At 33.4% G+C, this 26,139-nt stretch overlaps 1 protein-coding gene across 6 annotated transcripts in view; it reads left to right on the top strand.

Annotated features, from left to right (window-relative positions):
* Positions 1-25,966, top strand: part of LOC126829532 (uncharacterized) — a 108,965-nt gene extending 82,999 nt beyond the window's left edge. For 5 of the 6 annotated variants that reach the window (XM_050559461.1, XM_050559462.2, XM_050559467.2 and 2 more), the window contains 14 exons: positions 34-156; positions 1,947-2,024; positions 3,279-3,378; positions 7,049-7,198; positions 8,180-8,282; positions 8,766-8,910; positions 9,085-9,161; positions 9,636-9,743; positions 10,431-10,573; positions 11,808-12,000; positions 12,424-12,536; positions 12,998-13,183; positions 15,116-15,250; positions 18,456-25,966. In XM_050559461.1, coding sequence (XP_050415418.1) covers positions 34-156; positions 1,947-2,024; positions 3,279-3,378; positions 7,049-7,198; positions 8,180-8,282; positions 8,766-8,910; positions 9,085-9,161; positions 9,636-9,743; positions 10,431-10,573; positions 11,808-12,000; positions 12,424-12,536; positions 12,998-13,183; positions 15,116-15,250; positions 18,456-24,367 — 7,566 coding nt within the window. In that variant the 3' untranslated portion in view covers positions 24,368-25,966. The remainder of the gene's footprint in view (positions 1-33; positions 157-1,946; positions 2,025-3,278; positions 3,379-7,048; positions 7,199-8,179; positions 8,283-8,765; positions 8,911-9,084; positions 9,162-9,635; positions 9,744-10,430; positions 10,574-11,807; positions 12,001-12,423; positions 12,537-12,997; positions 13,184-15,115; positions 15,251-18,455) is intronic. The other variant, XM_050559469.2, reaches the window with a different exon arrangement.
* Positions 25,967-26,139: the final 173 nt, after the last annotated feature.

The following is a 26,139-nucleotide window of genomic DNA, read 5'->3' as shown; positions in this document are numbered from 1 at the left end:
GCCTGTCTAAATGATTGTCTTTTTTTTTTCCAGTTGGATAATCGTGGAAATCGTTTATTAGCTGTAGATGATTCAGGTATTAACACGCCAGCTATAGCCGCAGCTCACGCCATTAAAAGATACAACGCACAAGCAGTCGATGAGATTTCTTTAGAGGTAAGAATATTAATATACTTATGATGTATATATCTACTTGTATTATCTTTGTTGCATGGGTATACAACATGCATTAGAGAGAAATTGACAGTCAAAACAGATATGTATACTATGAATTCACTGTGGTCCCTCGCTTCTTTTGTGAAAGAATGCTTGCTTTTGTTAAATAGGCAAGAAAACCAATGTACATAAATCAACCATTATATTAGGATTGTCCACACTGAACCGCTAAAGGCTTTATTTTTGTATGACTCATAATGAAGGGTAAAACATCTGTATCTCAGTGAAGGATTGATAGATTTAATAGAATTTTAATATGTTTTAATCTGATTGTCTTAGTATGGAAGTGTGACTATCCTTTCACATCGAAAATGATTTCTTACTAAGCCATGCGGGTTGTTTTTCTTATTTAAATGGGAGTATAATTATAATAATCCTTGTGATGATACTCAAACTTTCTATTGCGCTTTTGAAGTTTTCTCTATAGCACTATGGAAACTGCCTCAGTAAATAGGAATGTCTTCACTTGAACTTTAAATACATCTATCAAGTCAATGGTTCTAATGTTGTAAGGCAATGAATTCCAAAGAGAGAAGCAGAGAATGAGAAAGATCTTTCTCTGATTTTAAGATGCACTGATATTTGATATATAAGTTGTTTATCTGTGGATCTAAGAGTTCTTGTGGATCTGTATAGACCGATAAGATCTTTGATATATTTTGGTGATAGATCATGTGACACCTTGAAAATTCAGAGTAATATTGTGAATTTAATTCTCTGTTGAACTGATTTATTTTTATCCCCCCAAAAAACTATTCATGGCAATCATTAGAACCTAAATCCCAATAACTTTCTATCCTCTTCGTAGGAATTGATTGTAGCTGCATGCATCAGTCAATGATTATCTGAAAATGGTTTTAGTGATTTCTCATGTGGACATGTCAGTTGAATTCAGACGTAAAAAACTTATAAAACACTGTCTCGAGTGGTTGTACATGAGGACAATAAATCGTTTATCTTATAACAATGGTTACAGCTGTTTATAATCTCTCGACAAACAAGACAGATGCAAGTAACAGAAAGTGCCTTCAAATTTCTATTCTATATGCTGCATGAAGATAAAATAATTTGCCACAATGACCAACCTGTCACATTTTATTGCAACAAAGTGACCTATCGCATATTATAACAATAAAGTGATCAGACACATATTGTGTCAAAGTGACCCATCACATGCTATTGCTATAAAATATTACCACAAAATGACCTGGGCTGTATTGCAATTAGTAGAACAGTATGACATTAAACACCATTTCATTTCACATCACAGTAAAGTGTTCTGTCACAAAATACCACATACTATTACAATAAAATGACCTTTCACATTTTATTACAACAGAGTGACCTATCACATTACAACAATGTATTATCACAAAGTGACCTATCACGTATTGTTATCAGAAAGTGAATGGGATGATTAAATGTTTGTTTCAAGAGATTTTAAGGAAAAATCAGCTTTTTTACTGTTTTCTTTATTTTTATTTTTTGCTTCTTGTGTTGACACATGAATAATCAATCAACACATTCTTTATCTGTGGACTATAATTTTGAACCAAGACAGATTGTCATCCCACAATATATATCAACAATAGAATCAACATTTTGTTTTGGAACCAGATCAAAAACATCTAGCCATTTTAAGTTTAATGTCAGATTTAAAAGCAGAATGAAAATACATCCCACACAACCAAAACGTTTGTTAATATAAAAAATATATTGTTTCATTGCAGGTTGGAGATATAGTGTCTGTAATTGACATGCCGCCAGCTGAAGACACAATATGGTGGCGAGGGAAAAGGGGTTTTGAGGTGAGAATTGTTTCTATTATTTAGTTTGTAGCTTACATGTACTTTGCTATGATAAGTCTATAAATTTGAAAAACGCCATTACTTGATATTTGTTTTATGAGGCAGGTTTTCCTGATAAATAACAAAATCTTATTTATAGTCAGTATGGGGACATTTAAAATGTATTATTTATGTAGAATCATGCTTGGTATAAACGTATACATGTAATTAAATCAAACAGTCAATAACTTTAATGTCACTGAATCCATTCCTAGGTTGGATTTTTTCCAAGTGAATGTGTAGAACTGATCGGAGATAAAGTACCGTCGTCCATGGATTCTAAAATACCAGAATATATTTGTGAGTGATGGCATGGTGTGATTGTATTTGATGGCATGAAAGAGTGAGCATGTAGTGTATTTCAATGATTTACTGATATTTAGACTATAACATCATTAATGGCAGACATAGCCAATAATAGTTTACCATTTTAATATTTATGCATCCTAATAACCTTTAACAGATCAACATCAGTTAAGATGATTTTAAAATAATGTTTGAAGTTCACATTATTATTTCCTTTTATCTGTTGGAAAATTATGATGTCTGAAGGTATACAAGTAACAGACGTACTATCCTATGCATGAACCATAACTGAAATATAATGTTATTTACATATATACATTCAGTTTTTATTTTAAACAAAAAGAGATCTCGTAAAGTTTGTTGAAATTGTAAGTGTCTAAATTAAAATCAGCTATTTGAGTTCATAATTTTTGGGGGTAATTTTTCTATCATTTATCCCTTTCTTAAATGCTTTGAGAAAATCAAATTTCAACAAATTTTATGTCCTGTAACTTCAACTAAAGTAGCATTATTTGATTGGTTTAGTTTTGAAGAGTTTTATTACTTATATTTTTACAGCTTTGATTAACCAAGCGATTTGTGTTTTATCCCAAAACATAGTTTAAAACCTCCTTCATATAATAGCATTTATTTATTTATGTATATCTTACTTATACACAAACATACAGTGGCGTAGCTAGGTTTGTGAGGGGGTATGGCCTAAAGATTAATGCACCTTGCTTAGGCCAAACAAAAAAAACCTATCATCGGTCCCTCAACATGGGGTTAATCTGGGAAGATGGAGATTAAATTTGTAGTCTGATACCTTAGAAACCTGAATGCCGTAGAAGAACTCTAGCTACACCACTAATAATATCATTAGTTTGTTTAATTATTAACTGCATGTAATGCATTTTGCTTCATTATCAGGTTGGTTTTTTCCCTGGAGAATGTGTGGAAGTTATCGGTGATAAAGTTCCTAATTCTATGGCCACTCGTATTTTGCGTCGAGCTGCCTCCAAAAAACCCTGTAAGTATTTAGATTGCTGTTCATTGGTCTTATAAAAAACATAATTTTTAAAACTGTAGTAATGTCACACGAGATAGATTAAATGTGATAAATCAAAGTTATTAAACTACTCAAAACAATCAAGGTCAGTGTGTTTTCTACAGCATGTAGTAAAACTTGTAAGATATGTTGAAATGGTCTTTTCAGTTCTTTATTTTTCTTGAACCAAAAAATCAGATTTTAATATAAAAGCTCATTGAATAAATGAATAGAAATATTTCAATAATAAATAATTATTGTAATAAGATTTTATTTTGTATGTACACAAGACTGACAAAAACTGAATTTTATTTACAAAGTTGCTGGGCATTACTAGAAATGATAATCAATCAAAATTTTAAAGTGGAAGCCCTGGTTCAAAGAATTGTTAACATATTTCAAAAGAGGCATTTAATTATTTTATTATAATTTTTAGACGGTATATTGTGGTGGCCATAAATTTATAGGTTTCTGTGTAAAACAGTTATTCTCAAATTTAGGATACAATACCTATATTCTATGTAAACTCTAGGTTAATTTATTGCTAATCTACACTGAAATTAAACTATATTATTTTAAATGTTCTCACCTTAAAAATATATTTCCTCAACAGTCGAGATGATAAATGCATAACCATCGCGGTAAAATATCACCTAATTACCAGGAAAAACATATTTCTTGAGAGATACTTCAAATCAAGCATATGATCAAAATACAAATATTATCACACATGCCATTACGAATGACATGCTAAAGAAATTGTGTCTCCACTAGAAATTAATATCTAATAAAAATAAGGTTTGTGGGTCAAATGAATGACCTAATTAGATCTTTAATCTTCTTATACTCTTTAAAGATTTGTTTTCTTTTTTTATAAAAAAAACAGTACAAATTTAAGAGGTTTTGAAAAATATAATTGTGTGTTATTAGAAATTAACGTCTGATAGAAATAAGGTTAGTGGGTCAAATAAATCACCTAATTAAATCTTATTCTATTTAAAGATTTGTTTTCTTTTTTTTTTTCTTTTTTTTTTAAATGAGAAATTAAAGAGGTTTTGAAGAATATAAATGCCAAGTGAAGCAATGAGTTTTATTTTTAAAATAATTCTTATAGATGCATTATGTTACAGCTAAATCTGCCTATTACAGGTTTTTCATTTTGGCTTTAAATGTTATATAAATTATTATTTAAACATTTATTCACATGACAAGCCTATAATCAACCCCCTAGACCATCTGATGGCGTAGATGTAAACTTATTAAAATACGATTGCCATTTAATGAATTAATTTAAAAATGCAGAAGCAAGGCTGAATTTCGATTAACAAGTAATGTTCCGGCAATAAACAGTCTATGTTATTAACTTCAAACAGTGATAACATTGCTTAGAGTAATTTGAATGAAATTTTCAATATATTAAATTTGAATCATCTGTTTAGAATTATTATGCTAGCAAGTACGGCTAGTTCAGTATCAAAATCGTACATAATGCATATTTAATACCTTAATGGAAGTAAACCTCTTATTTTTTTTTTTATGGCAGTCAGAGGTTTAGTGATGTTTTAAGTGAGAATTAACAATGAATCATACGAAATAATATAAAATATTAAACATTAATATTTTATATTATTTCGTATGATTTTCTATTAAAGATATATTATGTAAGATTTCGATATAAAAGTTCAAAAATAGATAATGCAAAATGAATATATCAAAAATTTCATTCAAATTACTTTATTCTGAGCGCAGTTATCACAGTTTGAAGTTTTGACACGATGTGTGCATTGCTTGTTTATTATCGTATTTGGTATTTTCAGACTTAGCCTCGCTTCTCCTTTTTTAAATTAAATCATTAAATAGCCAAATCCTTCTTATCTACATAAAACCGGAGTCAACCGATGGTCTAGAGCAGGGGTGTCAAACTCATTTCGATTCAGGGGCCACATAAACTAAATTTTACATCAAGTGGGCCAGAGATATATAAAAATATCACGATAAAGCCAAATGTCCTTGAACTTTACCGAATACTAAAAACAAAGCCAAAGTCCTGGACACAGGTAATTTTTGTATGCCTACATTTTCATGTGGACGTATTATGCCATCACCCCTGTCCGTCCGTCCACAATTTGTTTGTTGACACTCGACAGGTCACTCTGTTTATCCGATTTTGATGAAACTTAATATATATCTTTATATCCCAAAGATCTCAGTCCCTTTCAATATTTGCGCATTTCAGGCCATAACTTTCTGGATTATGTCCCCTGATTGTACGAAAAATCACTTTTGTTTTTAGCTTGTTCTCTATCCATTTCTTGCAAAATGTGGGCGTTCCTTGCCTGGCAACCGCTGGTTTAGACTGGTTTCCAAATTGCCAAGATATAATATTGAACACAACGTTGTCTTGTATTACATACAACTTATATATCTATGACACACAGTGCAAAAGTTTTACTGAAACCGGAAAACAATAATAAATGATTTCCATCTCTAGTTTCTAAGAATTATTGACATGTCAGTTTATTGGAATTTGTTCCACGAGCCACATTCACCCCTTGGCGGGCCGCATGTTTGACACCTCTGGCCTAGAGAGTTTATTATGGTCTTGTCATGTTAATAAATGTCTAATTAATAATTTATATAACATTTGGGGCCTAAAAAAAAACCTGCAATAGGCAGATTAAGCTCTTGAATAATGCATCCTTAATTATAGCACTTTCAATGAAAAACAAAATATTTGTAGACATAATATGAGAATTAGTCATTAATTTGAAGTACAAAGCTAGTCTGTTTCTATCATTTTTTCCTTTATAAAGTTAAGTGTAAATGCTTTTAGATGGAGTCACAATATTTGTGAAAACCATGAAGGTATACATGATCTGTTGACACTTGCACACAGAAGAAGTAAAAATAGTTATATAATTGAATTTGTTTATTGCATTGTTTGAGTATAAAGTCTAATGCATGAGATTGTGAGTTAGAATAACAACAATATATTTATATTTCTACATATTTGTCATGTAAACTACAGTAATAAACATATTTATTTATATATTTACAAGTTGTGTAGGTTTAAAGGGACAGTCATATATTTAGTCATATAGCAAGTTTTTCTTAACAGGGTTTTGTAACTCATTTAAAGAATTCCTTTGGGGGACTTGGTAATTGTGATGATAACTTACCACTATATCTTATGCATATATGTAGACATGACGACCCAGGCATTTGGGAATAGAGTGGAATTCAGGGGCTTTTCACGTAAAAATTTGTATTTTTGCGAAAACATACCGTTAATTGCAAAGAACTGTCTAGGATTCTTTCATCAGAATGAACCCATTTGATTGACTTATATACATCTTGATTAGCTCCTTTAAATCTGGCAATAATTTCATATGAAAGAATGTTTTAATAAAGCAGGAAGTCATTCTGTATACTTAACTATGTATTTTAATTTAAGATATAATGAAAATGATATATTTAGTTATTTCTTATTAATAAATGCGAAAAAAATATCTAAACATGAGAATTAGACAAATTCAAAAAAAATTCTTTAATTAAATTAGTTTAATGCCACGTATAAATGTCTTTGGTTTGGTTTGACCTTGTTGATTTTATAATAATAATAATAATAATAATAATGTGTTTATTATTTCAGTAATACGACGACACGGTAAATTGATGTCTTTTTTACGCACCTTCTTCTCTACACGGCCAGCCAGAAATCAGTTAAAACAGTCGGGTATTGTTAAAGAACGAGTTTTTGGCTGTGATCTTGGTGAACATTTACTCAACTCAGGACATGATGGTAAGTAGAAGTGCTACTCATCTTGTTCTTATTGTTGCCATGTTTGGGAACCACAGTGGTTCATTGGGTAGGACGTTGACTTCCTAACGTGGAGGTACCGTGTTCGATCAAGATTTTTGGTGTGGTTCCACCTTGTCAGTGATGTAAGACAAATGGCCTGGCAAGGGACAAGGTATAGTCATTCTAATGGTACGAGAAAGTAAGGTCTTGTGTGCACATTGGTATGCGCATAAAAGAACTCTTTGACAGTTGGAATTCACTGCATAGTGTATGTTCATCTCCATTAGTCCAGTAGAAGCAGAACAGTAGGACATTAAACCTCATTTCATTTCATTTTTTGTTGCCATGTCCATGTACAATCGATGTGAAACTGAGGTCCATAATACGCTTGTAATTTGAATAATCTGTAGAACCTATGAGAAGTCTTAGAAGTAGAAATGTCAGTAGTTAATTGACTAGAAGATAAATTCTGTAATAACAGGAATCAGTATGATAATTGAATACCTGTATGTCTGTAATATAAATATTGATTTTTCCAGATGGGTTCTCACTTATCATTTAAAAACTCAGTCCCCTTTTACAAAAGGGGAATGCACACAAAAGATCCCTCAGCGTTTGATAAAAGATATGTAGGCAGAAATTCGAGGAGAAATGACTTAAGTCAAGTATATATGAGACATTAAACCCCATTCTTTACCATCATTTAAACATATTCACACTTTTACACTTATACCATACCTTGACAACATTATCTGACTTGTTGTACTACCAGTAGAGAAGTATTTCAAGCAGTTAATTAATGACAAAAAAAGATCACTAAATGAACCAATCATGGTGCTTGTTACAAAACAGTAAATTTTGGTGACTTGTACATTGTGGAGATGGTCGTTCCTGTGTCATATAAACATGATATTGATTTAAACAAATCAGACTTTTATATAGCAAGAAAATATATCAAGAAATTGTTATATTTAATTACAGTGCCATTAGTATTAAAAAGTTGTACAGAAGTTATTGAACGTGATGGTATTGTAGATGGTATATATAGATTATCAGGAATAACGTCTAATATACAAAAACTCAGGTAAATGTGTTGAAATATTATATTTCTTGATATCTTCATCTTAGTTACATCTGCATCCACACGGTTGTTGGTTCGGTGTGTCGAATCCTTATCTTTTTACATTGTACAAGTCTATTTATCAGATGTAATTGGATACCCTCTTACATTTAGAGTGCATCAAAAAAATGAAAGTAACTTGTTCATAATATTTTTGCCAAATGATTATGAAATCTTTATTCTGTATGAAGAAAAGAATAGAACTTCTGATTACCATATTTTCTTACTTCGTAAGGACGTAGATTATTTGGGAACCAATCATGGGTTTCAAATCAAATTGTAATGGATTTGTTGAAATGTCTTATCGATGTTGGAATCTTGTTGTTTGTGGTGTTTAACATCCACTTCCACCGAAGGTTATATCGCAGACAAGATGTCTATTTTTATTATCTTTCCTGTGTGAGGAAATCAGAGTGTTGTGGTGTATTTATATATTGTATATTATAGGTTAGCTTTTGATGAAGATTGTGTACCTGATTTACGTGATGATTGTTATTTACAAGATATACATAGTATCAGTTCATTGCTCAAGATGTATCTTAGAGAACTCCCTAATCCACTCTTAACTTATCAATTATATGATAAATTTGCTGTAAGTATAGAACATTAATACAATACTAAACAATACAAAAATATTCTAGTTCTCAGATAATTCTTTATTAATTCACTCTTTTAGATTATTTAATAAGAAAAATTATTTTATGTAAACAATAATGTATATTAGATAATTATTATTTTGATTAATTGAATGATATTAAATTTACAGGATGCTGTTCGAGATGAAGATAACAAGTTATTACGTATACATGATGTTGTACAACAGTTACCTCCTCCACATTACAGGTTTGTCTATATCACTATTCTATATTTCAGATCTCTTAATCAAACAAGGGATAGTTTGGTGGCCGAGTGCCCTGTTATCTATGCAAGTCAAGGGTTCAAACCCCGGGGAATATTTATATAGTTGCCTGTCTAAACTTTACTATTTTTCTTACGCATTCCTTCCACTTCTAAATCCATGCTGCATGCAAGAGAATTATTGAAATAAATATTAACAATATATTTTTACCCAAGTGACCTCGTTAATGTCTGTTAGATATATTAATCTCCATTTCTTGCTTTTTCTGAATCCAGCAGTCGGTGACAATCAAATAAATTTAATTACATGCCTGTAAAATATCTCCACTCATTACCACATACGAATGATGCTTATCAATATCATAGTTTTAATCCACCTGATCAGTTATTGGGATTGACAGAACTCGACTTAATTCTGTGCAGAGAAGAATATATCTATAAATTATTATTTATTTTCAGAACCACAGAGTATTTAATGAAACATTTAGCCAGGGTAGCAGAGCATAGCCATGAAACTGGTATGCACTCAAAAAATTTAGCCATAGTGTGGGCTCCAAATCTTCTCAGGTAATTTAACATTTATTTATCTTGCTCAACATTTAAGATACACGATACATGACCATTGATTAGAAAATAATTCAAACTACCAGTAAAATAATATGTTTTGCCAAAAACATATCTTACTTCAGACTAAGCATATTTTAAGCAGTACAGATCTTAAACATACATTATGGAAGAGCTAAATCTGCCTATTGCAGGTCTTTCTTTATGCCTGAAATGTTATCTTAATTATTAATTAAACATTAATTAACTTATCCAGACTCTCGATCTCATCGCTAGCCTTTGATATTTATTGGATTAGGATCTGATTTGTTGCTCAACTTTCATTCATGATTAAATCATGAAATGGATAATCGAGACTTACGTTTTTTATCGTACCGACATTAGTAATGATGATCAAGGCTAGGCCGAAAATTCAATCGCTAAATTCTCGGTTCACAGTTGATCAATTTGACTGAAATTTTCAGAAAATACCTTTTACATTAGCTAGCTCTTTATCTAATCTCCCATAATGTATCTTTAATGCAGGTGCCATTATAAATAGTGTAAAGTAATTACCTTTATTTATTCTAGAAATTAATTTTTCTAGCCCAATAGAACTATCATACTTTCAGTTAAGTATAATGGCCTGAATAAATTACCTAATTATGTTTTTAGGAATATATCTTTGATTATAATTATTTTTATTTTTAGATCTAAAGAATTAGAGATGGGTGGTGGTGCTGCAGCGTTACAGGGTGTAGGAATACAAGCTGTTGTTACAGAATGTTTAATATGTTATAGTGATATTATATTTAGTGATAAAATGCCATCTTACTCATCACCCGAACTACAAAGTAAGTTCTATCTGATATACAGGGCTGTCGGTAATTTTTCACAGATGATTAGCAGCACTGCTAATCAAAAAGTCCAATTTTGCCAAATTTGATTAGCAAATTTAAAAATTGATTAGCAGTTTTTCAGTTTCAACATAAAACACCTAAATAACAAGATTATTTTAATTTTAATTGATAACAAATGATTAGATTTCATTCTTAAGATTTTTTAGAATTTTAGAACTTCTACAGGTAGCTGTGAACATTTCTGAATGAATGTAGACTTTTGGTTAGGCCTTATGTCTGAAGCAAATTCTTGGCAGTGGCTTCTTATTTCTTCATTAAAAAACAATTTCGTCTGCTTTTTATCGTGTGTTATTATTTTTGTTCAATCGGAAGCACGCGGTATTTTACGAATAATCTCGATTAACTAGACGCACGCGATATATACAATAATAGTTTACGGGAATTCTTACTTTGATTTCTCATTTTACAATACGTTTGTTTACATGTATTTATTTTTTATATTTTATTTACAATAGGTGGGGGATACACTGAATTTATTTTTTTTCAAATTGAATACTGATATAATTACTCGAAATTGGCATGTCTCGCAACGTGAGTGGTACTACTTGATTCCCTATTTCCGGTTTAATCGTCCCGATTCATAGAGTTCTGTCCCTGTATTATATAGTATAATGAATTGAATCTGGGTAGTTCGAGAAGAAAATGTCACACGGAGAATTCCGTTTTGTTTATAAGATTTATTTGATATTTTATACACGTTGAAAGCGTTGAGAAATGTGGATAAATCTTTGTGTCAATATCCAAAATGACAGGCATATTAATGATTCGCAGTTACTGCGAATCAAAAACGTTAGATTTTAATTTTTGATTAGCAACGGACAAAATATGTATCGCAAATTGCGCTGCGATACTGGTTGTCGGCAGCCCTGCTGATATACATGTATATTTGAAACAATCTTAAGTGTTTCTTCATGGTTGTTTGAATGTTTGAATATATTTAGAATAACAGTATTTAAACATCAATTTTTTTATTAAAATATAATAAATAATATCTAACTAAAAGTATGATTTATAAACGAAAATATATTTTTCTGTGGTCTAAGGGGAGGTAATCATTTTCATAACAAGGGAGGTAATTTAATGGTCTCCCTCTAAAGAACTACTTCATTTTTATGCAGTTATTTCTAGTAAGCAGTAACTCAGTTCTATGAATTATTTGTTTTGGCAGAAGCGCATAAAAAGCCGAGACCGAAGTCTCTGGCAATATCAACACCAACAAGATTATTAACATTAGAAGAAGCGAGGGAAAGGGCGTTTGTAGGTGGTTTAATTCCTATGAATCAGAAATTTATTGATGTTGGTGGAGGTCCTGATAGTCTTCCAGCTAAATATCATACAGTCATAGATTTACCAGGGTATAAGTAAGTTATTATTTAACATCATTTTGTTTCCTCAATTTTTTTCTGACAGTTTGAGCCACAGTGGCTCAGTGAGTAAGGCGCTAGCTCACTAACCAGGTCTGGGATATGACCCCTGTGTTGGAAGAGAAAGTTCCCCTGGATTTTCTTATGTGGTTTCCCCTTGTCAGTGGTGGAGGAAAGAGGGCCTGGCATGGACACCATCTAGTCCTTCAGATGGGATGAAAAATTAATGTCCCATGTGCACATGAATTAATCCTTGACAGTTTGAATTTGAAATAACAATACTGTATATAATCTGACCTTAAAAACACATTTGGTCACAATCGTTTTGATCAATAAAAATTAATTAGTATAACTTTCTAAAATGTAAGAATGACAGACTTTGACAATAAATATTCATAATTTGCTTCTTTATATTTTCAGAAAAAAATCTGTCTCAACTAAAACTAAGAAATCTCCAGTTAGTGGATGGAAATCTATATTTTCTAAACCAAGATCTGGCAGTATTAAAAAAGCACGTAAATCCAGTATTCAAGGTATGTATATAGATCATTATAACTTATCTTTGGTGTTGTTTGGGTTTTTATTGTCGCTTGAGTAACATTTGATTTTCCCTTCTTGTGATACAAACAAAATCCTTACTTGTTATAACTTTCTATTATATCCTTTTACAAATACACTAACAATTCAAATTCAAAATAAATTTGGGAATACAGGATATATTATCAATAAATGTTCACTTTTTTCCCTTAAAAGTTAAAAATGGGCAATTTGTAGTATTAATTATAATAATATAATGGTGCTGGTTACTTAAACTTTATATTTCATCAAACTCTCCCTGATTCCACTGCTTTATTTATAGGTTAGGCTTAGATTATTTACATCATTTTATTAAAAAAAATTTCCCTGAATACACTTGCCCAACCCTACGTCCTTTTATAAAGCTTTTCACTGAGGGTGGTTTCTGGTTTTCTGACATCTGCACGCTTTTCCACAGATAATCTCAGCATAACACCAGTTCAGGGTAAAGCTCTCACGGAAGAAGACGTCCACAATTGGAAAAAGCGATTACGAAGTGCCAAAAGTGCAGAATCTCTGCTCTCATTGGCCAGTTCAAATCGCAGCAGCGGTGGTCGGATAGCTAAGGCACCAGATAACACAATGGTTTTAAATGTCTATAAAGGTTGGTCTCGCTCATCTGTCGTCGTAGCACTTTTAACTTCTCTTTCATTTTGTTATTGTAGTATTATCATAGTAAACACACATCACACTTTAAACTATAATAGCATGATAGTAGAAATTAGTAAATAAAAAATGATCATCCGTAGGGCTTATGTTTGAAAATAATCTGTTCAAGAAAGACATGCTTAAAGTTTTGAAATTTTATTAAGTTGATAAGCTGATCCTTTGGTTTATTTCACTAAATTTTTGATTGATTTATCACAGCATGTTAATATCTTTATTTCTGAAAGTAGATTAAACTTTAATAATTTACTAGGACTATTTTATTTAGCTTACATTTTGAAAACTACTTACAATGGTAATCACTATCATGACTTTAACAGGGTTCAAACTTGAATACTCGCTGTCTTTCTCTTAGATTCCTGACATTACCTTTCTGTTGGCAGTGGGTGGGTGCAAATGGTCTAATGCGTGAACATTAGATCATAAGGTCTGTCATTGAGCCAAGTGGTGTGGTTTTGATTCCCAACTTGTATGTGACAAGGAGTAGGGTCGCCTATCCGGCTCAGTGGTTTTTCTCCGGTTTCCTCCAATGCAAACAATTTATTGAAATAAAATTGAACTATATGTCAGTCCCAAAATGACCTAGTTTGTGTCAAGGGGATGTTAAACCCCATTTCTCTCTATTGGCAGCCATTAGTTTTTATTATTTTTCTGTGGAAGGGAGATAATTCAGTTTGAACCATGGGTTTAGATGTTTATATTGTAATATTATTTGCATGAGTTGTTTCAATGTTATAATCCTGGTACATCTAATATCACTTACAGTCTGAACTATAAAGTATTGCCAGAAAATTTGATGAGGCATGATCTAAATCTATATGATATTAATATTTGATGATGTTTGACAACAGACAAATACTATTAGATATTTAGTATATGAACAAGCATGCGCTACTAGATCATAAGGTCTGTTATCAAGTCAAGTGGCATGGTTTCAATCCCAAGCGTCTAATTGACAAGGAATAGGGACGTCTGTCGAACCTCCAAGGTTTTCTCTGGGTCGTCCGGTTTACTCCTACTGCTCAAGACCACTACACATAATTGAATAATTGAAATAACATTGTACCAAATGATCTGTACCATTGTACAAAATGGCCGTTAAAATCCATTGCTCATGAAATCATAAAAATTAAAAATACAGCGATAATTTCATATTTTCTAAGAAAGTCAAAACATAATTATTTTCTATGTCTTTTGCTCAATAGGTTGTCAACTCACTATTATACGATCATAGGTATTATTCTCCCACTTAAAAATCCTTTGACCCCGGAAATAATAACACAATTACCTCCCTTGTTTTTCTATTCCCCCCCCATGGAATAGCTATCTTCAAATGTTTGAATTTAAAATTGAAAATGATAATTTTGCCAATTTCTCAACTGGCAATAGTGAATTATAAGATTAATAGGATTATTCCTATCAAGGTAGGACTGTTTATAGATACCATCTAACGGTATTTTAAGGCTTTATTTTAATAAATTCTAAAAATATAACTTAAAAATATGAAATTGCAACTTTAATGTTAGACTAAAAATAAACTGCATAACTAACTCTAAATAATGTTAGACTAAAAATAACCCGTATAACTAACTCTTAATTTAAGATATTGAATTGTGTACCATGATTTTAAAAAGATGAAATAAATTGCATGTTAAAATGTATATTCCAATTTCTTGGATATTTTGTTTGTATTTATCTTATTGAATATGCTTCCATGTTTATTATAGCACATTATTTGCACACCAAATTAAAGTACTTTTATTTTATTCAGTCATTTGTGAATCTTATAATTTTTTTCGTTATTTTATTTAAATTGATTTTTTGTTTGTGTGCCTTTTGTTTATTTTTCTTGTTTGGTTCCATCTTTCAGAAGAGCGACCCCACCATAAAAGATCTTTATCATCCGATGCTACAGCCATTTTATCGCAGCATTCCCATATTCCCATATTTCTTGAAAGTGGGCGTGAAATGCCTATAGATGTTGATTCGTCTGTTGTACCTCATGGTATGTTGTGTTAGTCCGCTCAGGGCCTTAAATATTCACATTATTTTCAAAGAATATCATTGTCTCACAACAACAATGGAGGCAATTGGGTTAAAAACAAGGAAATTTTTTGTCTGTATCTGTTTATTTTAAGTGAATCATTTGTTTGTGTATTTGTATCATATGTTGTCTCTGTATTTGTCCCCTGCCTTTCGAAGAAAGCAGGGGACTATTAAAATGGGTTCGTCCGTCTGTCTGTCCGTCTGTCTGTCCGTCACACTTTTTGGGACACAATAACTCTCTTCCTAATTGAGCTAGAATATTCAAACTTGGTGTATGTGTTTATTAGGTCAATGCCTTGATGGAGTTCGAAGATGAGCATTTTCCGCTTAGGGTAAGCAGAGATAAGCAATTTGATTGGTTGATGCTTTGGGACACGATAACTCTCTTCCTAATTGGGCTAGAATGTTCAAACTTGGTGTATGTGTTGATTAGGTCAATGCCTTGATGGAGTTCGAAGATGAGCATTTTCCGCTTAGGGTAAGCAGAGATAAGCAATTTGATTGGTTGATGCTTTGGGACACAATAACTCTCTTCCTAATTGAGCTAGAATGTTCAAACTTGGTGTATGTGTTTATTAGGTCAATGCCTTGATGGAGTTCGAAGATGAGCATTTTCCGCTTAGGGTAAGCAGAGATAAGCAATTTGATTGGTTGATACTTTGGGACACAATAACTCTCTCTAACTGAGCCAGAATGTTCAAACTTGGTGTAGGTGTTTATTAGGTCAATGCCTTGATGGAGTTCAAAGATGAGCATTTTCTGCTTAGTGTAAGCAGCGATAAGCAATTTGATTGGTTGATGCTTTGGGACACGATAACTTTAGTTCTAATTAAGTGAGAGTGATGAAACTTGGTGTATAGCTTCATTACATCAATACCTTGACTAAGTTCGATAATGAGCATTTTCTGCTTAGGGTAAGCAGAGCGATAAGCAATTTGATTGGCCGAGACTTTGGAACACAATAACTCCCCTTCTAATTGAGGTAGAATGTTCAAACTTGGTGTAGGTGTTAATTAGGTCAATGTCTTGATGGAGTTCGAACATGAGCATTTTGTGCTTAGGTTAAGCAGAGATAAGCAATTTGATTGGTCAAGATTTTGGAACACAATAACTCTCATTCTAGTTGAGTTAGAATGTTCACACTTGGCGTAGGTGTCTGATAGGTGAATGCCTTGATGGAAATTGAAGATGAGAATTTTCTGCTTAGGGTAAGCAGGGATAAGCAATTTGATTGGTTGATGCTTTGGGACACGATAACTTTAGTTCGAATTAAGTGAGAGTGAGGACACTTGGTGTATAGCTTTATTACATCAATACCTTGACTTAGTTCGATAATGAATATTCTCTGCTGTCATGTCATGGCTGAGTTCAATGATTTACATTAGTCGATGCTTTGGGACAAGATAACTTTGATTCTATCTGATGGAGAGTGCTGAAACTTAGTGTATAGTTTGATTGCTCGATACTTTTGAAAAAAATAAATGTGCGATTAATAAATATGTGTCATCTATTTATTTTTGGATTTCGGCGGGGGACATCAGCCTCACTGTTGGCTTGTTTCCCCTGTTTTCACTGGTTCTCAAGGCGAGCTAAATCATTCATTGCCTGCCAAATCATTTTTGTATGTATATATGTATCAAACATTGTCTCCAAAACATGAGCTCTCAGGGCTAGCCAAATCATATTTGTTCTTTTCTTCCTATGTAGGCATATAATGATGCCATTAGATGGGTTTTTTTTTGTGGACCAAATAACCACAACTCATCTTGCTGTTCTTCTTTTTTTGGGGGCAATGCTCTCTTCAAAAATCCTAAGGCTTCGATCGATTCAAGTACGATCGATGTAAAGGTGGCATGCTTGTTCCTTGGCAAATTATGCATCAATTGCTCAGTTCCTGGGGGCCGAAGGGTTTGCACGTGCGCGCTGTATCATAATGTCTGTCATTGAGTCAACTGGCGTGGTTTCGATTCCCCGGTTGTACGTGACAAGGAGTAGGGTGCTTGTCCAACCTTGTGGGTTTTGTCTGGGTACTCCGGTCTTCTCCCACTGCTAAAGACCCCTACGCACAAGTGAATTATTGAAATAAAATTGAAGCATGTGTCAGTTCTGAAATGGCCTAGTTTGTGTCTAGTGAAGGTTAACCCCATGTCTCTCTCTCTCTCTCTCTCTCTCTCTCTCTTGCTCAGTTCCTAGTTCATATAGTATGCTCATACTTATTTTTTAAACAGAGTAATATGGAAGTTAAAAGCAACAGATTTGGTTGCCATCCAACTTGAACAGAGACAATTAGTTTCTGAGAATGTTTTTACCGTTGTTACATGTTTGATATTGTGACTTTCTATAGATCACCATCTGTAATTATCGTAATATGTATATTGTCACCAGTATATTACAGAATCTTTTTCACATTCTGTAAAACCTTAAGCTCATAAAATCAATCAGGTCACATTGATTTTAGGGTGGGTGGGTAACTTTATTTCAATTTTGGATTATACCAGCTTGTGTCAATGGTCAAAATAAATTATGACATAATGTTTTAATCTTCAACAGTTTATTACTTATTGGATAAAATAAATTGAGCTATAGTAATTCACCTCCTTCAAATAAAAAACATTTCATATGTACTGATTGAATTTATCATCCAATTTTCAAATCTCATTTGATTGAACAATGTGGTTATATTGAAGAATGATTTTTGTTGTTTGAATTAAAGTAATATGAACATTTCTATAGAAGTTTTGACAAGTATCTTCTTATTGTTATCAAGTACAATCGCTAAATGACACTTAACGACTATGTTGAAATATTGTTGATATTTCCGGTAGAAGACAGTATTCACTTGATATTGACCATGTTTATCTGTCACACCCAATAATATGTTCATATGTCATTGTATATATATATGATCATGCAATTTATTGGCTAATTCGACAATGAGGTCGTGTATTCAAAGGCTAAAAATAGAACTGATGTTACTGACCTATTTTCAAATGTAATCATAGAATGACTTATTGTGCCGAAATCTACTTAGATGGCCAAGTCAGGATGTTGACCTAATTTCTGAAATCTGCTTGTTGTCAAACAACAGGACATTGTTCATTCAGTATTAAAGAATAATATTTTTGTGTTTCTGTAAAATTTAGATTTCCATTTATGTTTTTCAGTTATGGAAGACATAGAAATGTCACCATCAAGAACGTCTAGACCAATGAGACGTGAGGATCCAGGAAAAGGTTCGTTCATTCGTGGAGATTCGTCTAGGTTGCCGTTACATCATCGTCGTACACCATCTGCACCTAATACTCCAAATCAAGAACGTAGTACGACTAAATCTCAACAGGTCTCGGCTCATCAGAAGACTCTTTCACAACCGGCTTTAGAGAGTCCTTCCCAAGTTCAACGTAGACAAGTGTACACATATATCCATTCATCCGAGGAAAGCTTAAATGGTGAACATTTCATTGATGGAAACACGGGAAAGCCAAAAAACAATCTCTCTCCAATAAGTAGTCAAGCAAAATATGCTAAATCTGCTGAAGAACTTACTCCTCAAAAACGTTCAGCTAAAACTCCGCCTAAAGGTCGTAAAAAAACTAAAAATAATTCACCTGATAAATCACCTAAGTCTCCACCATTAAAAGAAGTGGTACAGTTGCCTGAAAGTCCAGGTGCACGGAGAAAAATTAAGTTGGGAGATTCACCTGCAAAACCGTCTGACACAAATCAGTATTTCTTCTCTCGGACTCATGATTATGCCGAAATAATGTCAGATGAGGAAAATGGGCGGAATCGTGATTCTAGTTATCGTGATAGTGATATTTTGTGTTCTCCGTGTGATATGAGAGATTTTATTGAACACATAGATAATAAATTCGCCAAGCATAAACAATCGAGTTCGTATGTTGACGATTCTCCTGAGAAAAAAGAACGCTTATCAAATGGTTCTCAGACTTCGTGGCAAAATAATGAACAATTTAACAGACGTTTAAATGATTCGTATGATTACGCTCAGGTTCAAAAGCGAACACCTCAACAGAATGGCTCTCAAATCTCTCCTACAGTGGCTGGTTTAGATTATACCCACACTGATAGTCAGAGGTCACATGATATTAAAAACTATAATTCATCAGCTAGTGCTAATAGAGAAGCTGTGGAACTCGGTTCACACATCCACAAGTCTTCATCAAAAAACAAAATGTCAAAATGTTTAAGTGTGCCGTCTGACATTGCTAAATCATTAGAAAATATTACTGCCGGTAGTAATATGGACTTATTGTCATCTGTTACTATTAGTGAATTATCTCAATCAGTTGACAGCTTTAATCACAGTTTTAATCATGAAGAGGGTCGTTATGTTCGAGATCCTCGCAGACGGCGAAGTGCATCATGTGACAGTTTAAATGCTGCCGATTCACAATTATGTCGGACTTTACGTGAAATAAATCAACAAATGGACAAAACTTTTCAGCAGAATGTTGATAGGGCACTACAGTTAGAAGGGGAAGGTTACCATCGTCATGAACACGATCGAAACAATGTTCACTCTCTACACTTGTCCGAGTCTTACCCTTCTGCTGTTGGTCAAAAGAGAAGTTTTCATAATTCTTACGAATGTATCCCAGATTCAAACTCAAAATCTCTAATAGAAGACCATCATGAAAAACTTTCTAGAGAAAATCCAACTTTTCTCTCGAGTATACCGTTAGATTTATTTGAAAATAACACAACAGAAATATCTAGCAATATGAATAAATCTCCAAGCTATACTCAAGATACTCACACAAACTCTATAGCAGGAATTTACCGTCGACGAAACTCTTCTTCATCTGACTCATCGACCGAAATGGCTAGAGTGGATGTAACTAGACAACTGGGGGATAAACCATCTTTACATCATCAGTATGAGATCAGCGGCCATGCCATGTTTCCTGCTGAAGATGAAGATCAAACAGCACCTTTCCCTGTTGATCTTACTAGTTCGCAACTTTATACTCAACAGTTGAGAGATAGAGAGTTAGCATGGAGAAACAGTGGTTCATCTGATGGTCCTGATTATGCTAGAATAAATAAAAACATAACTAGTCCCACTTTGGCATCGACTAACGGCTCTGGTCAAAACTTACAGAGCATACATCAACAAGATAAACACAGCAGTGTTATAATTAATACATCTTATGATGGACTGAACAATAATGAACCGCTTTACTGCCAGATTAATCGTGCCAATCCACAAACAATAACAACCAGTCCCATCACTTTCGATGCTAGTCCTAAACCTAGTCCCCGCTGCAGTCCTCGAAATCTTCAGTCCATGCCACAACAACAGACATCTTCAAATCTTTTTGTCAAATCTTCTCTACCTCAAACTACGTCTCCCATACCTGATGGCTGGCAGACACCAAGAACTTTCAGACGTTCAGATGATAACACTGCGTTCACCCAACAAAATATTACATCACTCAGTCAAAGTTTAAACATGTCTGCAGATCAGGTCATGAATAATCAGCTCCACACATCCACCTCTTTACCAGAAGTCCATGTGCATCAAGACACTCTTACAGTTCAGAAACCGACCATCAAAAAGTCCACAACTGTATCAGAATTGGAGATGGATTCCATCATACAAAAAGAATTGGAATCATGTTTCAATACAGAACCATCATTCAACACAGAACCAGCTGTTCAATCCACATATGTGCCAGTTCCAAAACCCAGGAAAACAGTTTCGGAATTGAGGGCAGAAGAAGATACCAGGGACAGTGATCGTATGACTATTGAAGATATCAAGCAAGCTCATAAAGCAGTCAGAGAAGGTGAAAAGATGTTGCAGATGTTGGATTCTTCTAATGCTGGTAAGAAATTGGAGGATGTTGTCATGGAACATATAGATGTACCAAAGAATACAAATGTACTCCGAGAACCATCTCCTAATTTATTTCTGAGATCATCGCCACACCCCAGAGAACCATCTCCTAATTTATTTTTAAGGGCTTCTCCAGTGCCAAGAGAACCATCTCCAAATTTCTTTTTGAGGGCTTCTCCCTTACCTGATGAAGCAGCACCAATTAGAGCTTCACCAGTACCTAATACACTTGTAGATGATGGTAATGATAAAATGACCAATGAGGATATTAGAAAAGCTCATAAAACTGTCAAACAAGGTGAAAAAATGTTGAAAGTATTAGATTCTTCTAATGCAGGAAAGAAGTTAGAAGATGTGGTTTTTGAGCAATTAGATCCTACTCCAAAGTCTAGAAGCAGTTTTACAGAACGACGTACAGAATTAGAAGCATGGCCTACAGCTGATCAGCAACCACAACGACATAGCTGGCAATTTTCAGGACGTCAACCGGAGTTTGATAATTCTCGAAGATTTTCTCCACAGCCCATAGAAATCCAACATCGGCCAATGACTGAACAACCTGCACAATCTGACCATAATCGTATGACTATCGAAGATATTAAACAAGCTCATAAGGCTGTGAAAGAAGGTGAAAAAGTTCTCCGTATGCTGGATTCCTCAAATGCGGGACAGAAAATGGAGGATTTGGTAAGAGAACAACAAATGGAAGCAGCACCAAAACATAGATCCCAAATACCAGTAATAGATTATAATTCACGAGATGTCACCATGGTGAGTCCTAGACCTGACATGATCATTCCTGATCAATATCCCATGACAAATCTTGGAATGGATATAACAATGAATGCTTCAAGAAATCGAGTGCCATCACCTTTTTTACCAAATGAAGTTCCTCTTACAGTTGTTACTAATGAACCCCCATTACCTGTTGTTCGAAATGACATACCAGTACTTACAACTGTTCCAGCAGCTTCTAAAATGGATGAGAAGGGAGGTGATGAAAGGATGACATTAGCAGATATCAAAAGAGCTCATCGAACTGTTAAAGATGGTGAAAAGATGCTCCAAATGTTAGATTCATCAAATGCTGGAAGAAAGCTAGAAGATGTTGTTTTTGAGCACATAGAAGTAGATTTACCAAGCAATAGAAATTCGGCCGATTACACTGTCATTCAAAAACCCAGCACAATGTCAAGTTCTTACTCCGATTCATCCGGTTCACACCATGGTCGACCTTCAATGTCAAATTCCTGGTCCGGTTCATCATCAGAAAACAGTGATACAAAAAAAAACTTCAGTACAAAAAAAAACTCCGATAATGCAGTTTTCATTCCAGCAAGTCATCTTCCCGCCACAGTAATTGAAAGCAGATGTGAAAAAACAGCCCCAGATCCCACAGGAGAAATAACAGAGTCTCAATTATTACGTGTAGAAAGTTTTGGGGAAATTGATTCAGAAGAATTTCAAAATGTAATCAATAGAGGTAAAGCTTTAATACAGGCTGACAAAGCTCATATCGACACAAAAATATTGCCTACGTCTCAGGTTATTCAAAAAAATACATCCCTGGAAAGTAGGATATTACCTGGACAACCCATTGCTGTTTGTCGAGCCAGTGATGTATCAAATGTTAACGTACCTCATGGGGACATCTTACGTGCGCCATCTTTCATATCAAGCGCTGTTGCTCCAGTTCCCTCACCAAAAGCTAGAACATCGGTTAGAATTGGCACAAATGACATACCCCCTCCACACCAAGAGGTCATTGAAGTAACTCGACCATCAGTAATAAAAGGCAAGAAAGGGCCAAAAGAAAACAAAAATGCAAAATCAGTTCACTCCTGTAAAATGTCCTATCCACCGCGTCATTTAGCTGAATATATGGATGATACTTCTGATTCATTAACCACTGACTTCTCTAGCACAGGTCCATCAGATGCTGATCCATCTGGGTTATCAAGTACTGATGACGATGTCTTTTCCGATGTCAATGAAAGTTCACAAGCCTTCAGAAGAAACAAATTAATTGAAAATAGGGATTTTGATTTCCGGGCAAGCTTAGGTAAAATGGAAAGGGTTTCAAGCATCGAAAAGGTTTCCAGTGATCCTGTGAAGATATCAGTCAAAGCAGTGGATGAAATGATCAGCAGTCGTTCCTCTTTAGATGAATCTTTGTTAACAATTGTAGCTGAACGGCATGATATATTTGGTCCAGAAGCAGAGGAAGAGCCTGGTTTCAATACAGGATCCTTAAGGGTCAAACGATCCCAAAAGTTAAAGTCACTAGTGGAACTGTTTGAAAGTGTGTCAGATAACAATGATTCTGATTCTTCTAGCCCCAGTACCAGACCCAAAGACAGACGCCATATGACATCATCCCAACCTTCCATGTTAACACATTCTATTGAATCATCATCAAAGTACGAGGCAGACACAGATGATGAATTAACACCTACTAGGGTAAGAACTAATAGCTTTCGTCACAGATCGCGATCCCGGTCGAGAGATCGAGCTAGAAAAAGCAGTGGACTTGGTTCAGACAAGGAAAATCGTATGCAATCAAGGAGTCCCACACCCAACCGCAAACCACCAGGTGGTGAACGTACTCGAGATTTAGATTTTCCTCCACCTCAAGGTTCACCAAGTGACAGTAGTTCCGATAGATCTAGAAAACAAAAATCTAGATCCGAAAAATATAGTAGTATGGGAAAACCTCCCAAATATAGAAGTAACTCTCGTACAAGAACTCAAAGTGAATCTTCAACATCAGAATCTGAAAGTTCGCTACATCATGATCATACACTCCTTCATAGACTAACCGATTGTGATGTTATTTTAAGGGATCAAAATCGAACAGATCTGAGATTTCGCGAAACTGCAATTCGTAAATCTATAGAGGATAGTCTTCCTGAAAGATGTGATTTACAACGAAGAGGCAGCATTAAAGAATTACGTGAATTTTTCGAATGTCGTAAATCTGACCCTGATCAAGAAGAATCAACTTCTTCAGCTGTTAAAACAAGTCAAGATAGAATCAAAAGTGTTTCTCCATCGTTTAGGGAGACGTCTGGTAGATCTGAAATATCTTCCACGTCTGCAATGAGGTTTAGTCTTGAACTACCCAGTGGATCAACATTATCACATGCCGAAGGAGTTCTAAAACCTCAGGCTGTGAGATTAGGACCAAAACCATTTTATGGTTCCAAAAAGTGACCATCGTTAAATCATCTGTGAAAATCAAGACTCATTTCTGTGAATGTGGAATATAAAATAAAAGAATTATTTGCTGGTTAAGTATTATCTAATATTGTGCTATATATTTACATAATTCAAAAAGCTTTTTATATTGTTTTTACTGGAGTACAAGGTGTGACTCTAAGCATTTCTTTTTATCTTGGGGGAAAGAGTCAATTGTAAATATTTGTATGTATGTATATCTTAAGTTTGAATTTTAAACAAGTGCAAATATATTCTGAGTGTGTTTATGTTATGATTGTCAGCAGGCTCTCTGATATATCTTTGTATATTTTTAATATAATACGTTTGTAAATATTGATATGGAGAGTGTGAAATTAAATATATCATGATTGAGCTCTGAATGTGAATATAAATCCAAGAATGTCTACATAAGATGCAAGATACATGTAGTGGGACAAAACTTTAAAAATGTAGCTGCTCAAAACTGGTGACAATGAAATTAATGCTTCAAATTTATCAAGATCTTTATAGAAATTTCAATATATATAAAGCTCAAAGCGTTAAGAACAAATTCATGAAGTAATCCCCCATCTGCAATATATAAATAATTAATGTCACAATATGTATATTATCAAAAATAAGACATAATATGTATTGCTTTATATTGTTTGATACACGAGACTAGTCCAACTGTACATAGATTTTAAATTAAAATTTTATTTCCAAGACAATGGCAAAAATTGACACATTCGAATTATATATGGCTTGGTTTGCTGATTTTAATATTTTAATTGTAAAGTTTTAATTTGAAGTGAAGATTATAGATATTTGTATTTATTTTATTATTTAAGAAATGTTTTTGTGCATATGTTTATAAATCTTGCCAGTATTTATGTAGCTGTCTTATTTTTTCTTCTTTCATCCGCAGTTTTTGTTCGTATTTCTGCACCTTTATTTTAGTTCATGCCTCATTAATTAGTAATTTGTACATTTAATACTTGTATCTTAATAATAGAATAATGGAGTTTTAATTTTATCATAATGTGTATTCATTTGTAAATTCTAGATGTATCTCCACAACCGCTATATTTTACAAACTCTTGCACATTATTCATAATTACAATAAGACATTTAGACCATTGTAAATTATTCAATTCATTTTCTTCTTTTTTTTTATTGACGTATGCCTACCACAATTATTTTTAAATGTTGTTTTTAAAAAAGATGTGTGTCTGCCAAATTTTTAACATTTTATTTAACAAAGTTGTCTGTTGCTGATGTTAGGGATGAATTTAGGTTGAATATAGCTTTTACTTCGGCTATAACTAAATATCATTAAAAACAATTCAATTTAAAAGCAGTGTTTATCTGTTAATTCAATTTGAATTATCCAAATTTAGAAGTTGATCATATAAATTTTTATTAAATTAGTGTTTGATTAAAATATGAATAGATGCAAATAATCCATAATGAGAGATAACATGTTAAAATTGTATAATTGATATTTTAGATTAAATGAAGTAAAAGTTATATATAACTGAGTGTTGAGAGTATAGATACTTAGGAAGCTGTTCATAATTTATGGACTTCATAATAAAGCAATTTATTTGTAAACTCAGTGTTTGCTTTCATTTGTTCAGATATTGTCCATGGTCTTAACTGTAGGTTATGTCAGTTAAGAATGCGCTAGACTTTATGAAGTGTCTATTGGGGTTTATGCCGACCTGTAAGGATAGGAGTATCCTAATACTCCTCGCAGTGTTTCCTTTGATTAGACATAAACCCAC

The sequence above is a fragment of the Patella vulgata genome, chromosome 8 (genome assembly GCF_932274485.2).
Source record: "Patella vulgata chromosome 8, xgPatVulg1.2, whole genome shotgun sequence".
NCBI lineage: Eukaryota > Metazoa > Mollusca > Gastropoda > Patellidae > Patella > Patella vulgata.
Note: the sequence above shows the minus strand (reverse complement) of the source record. Positions and strands in the feature narration are given on the sequence as shown.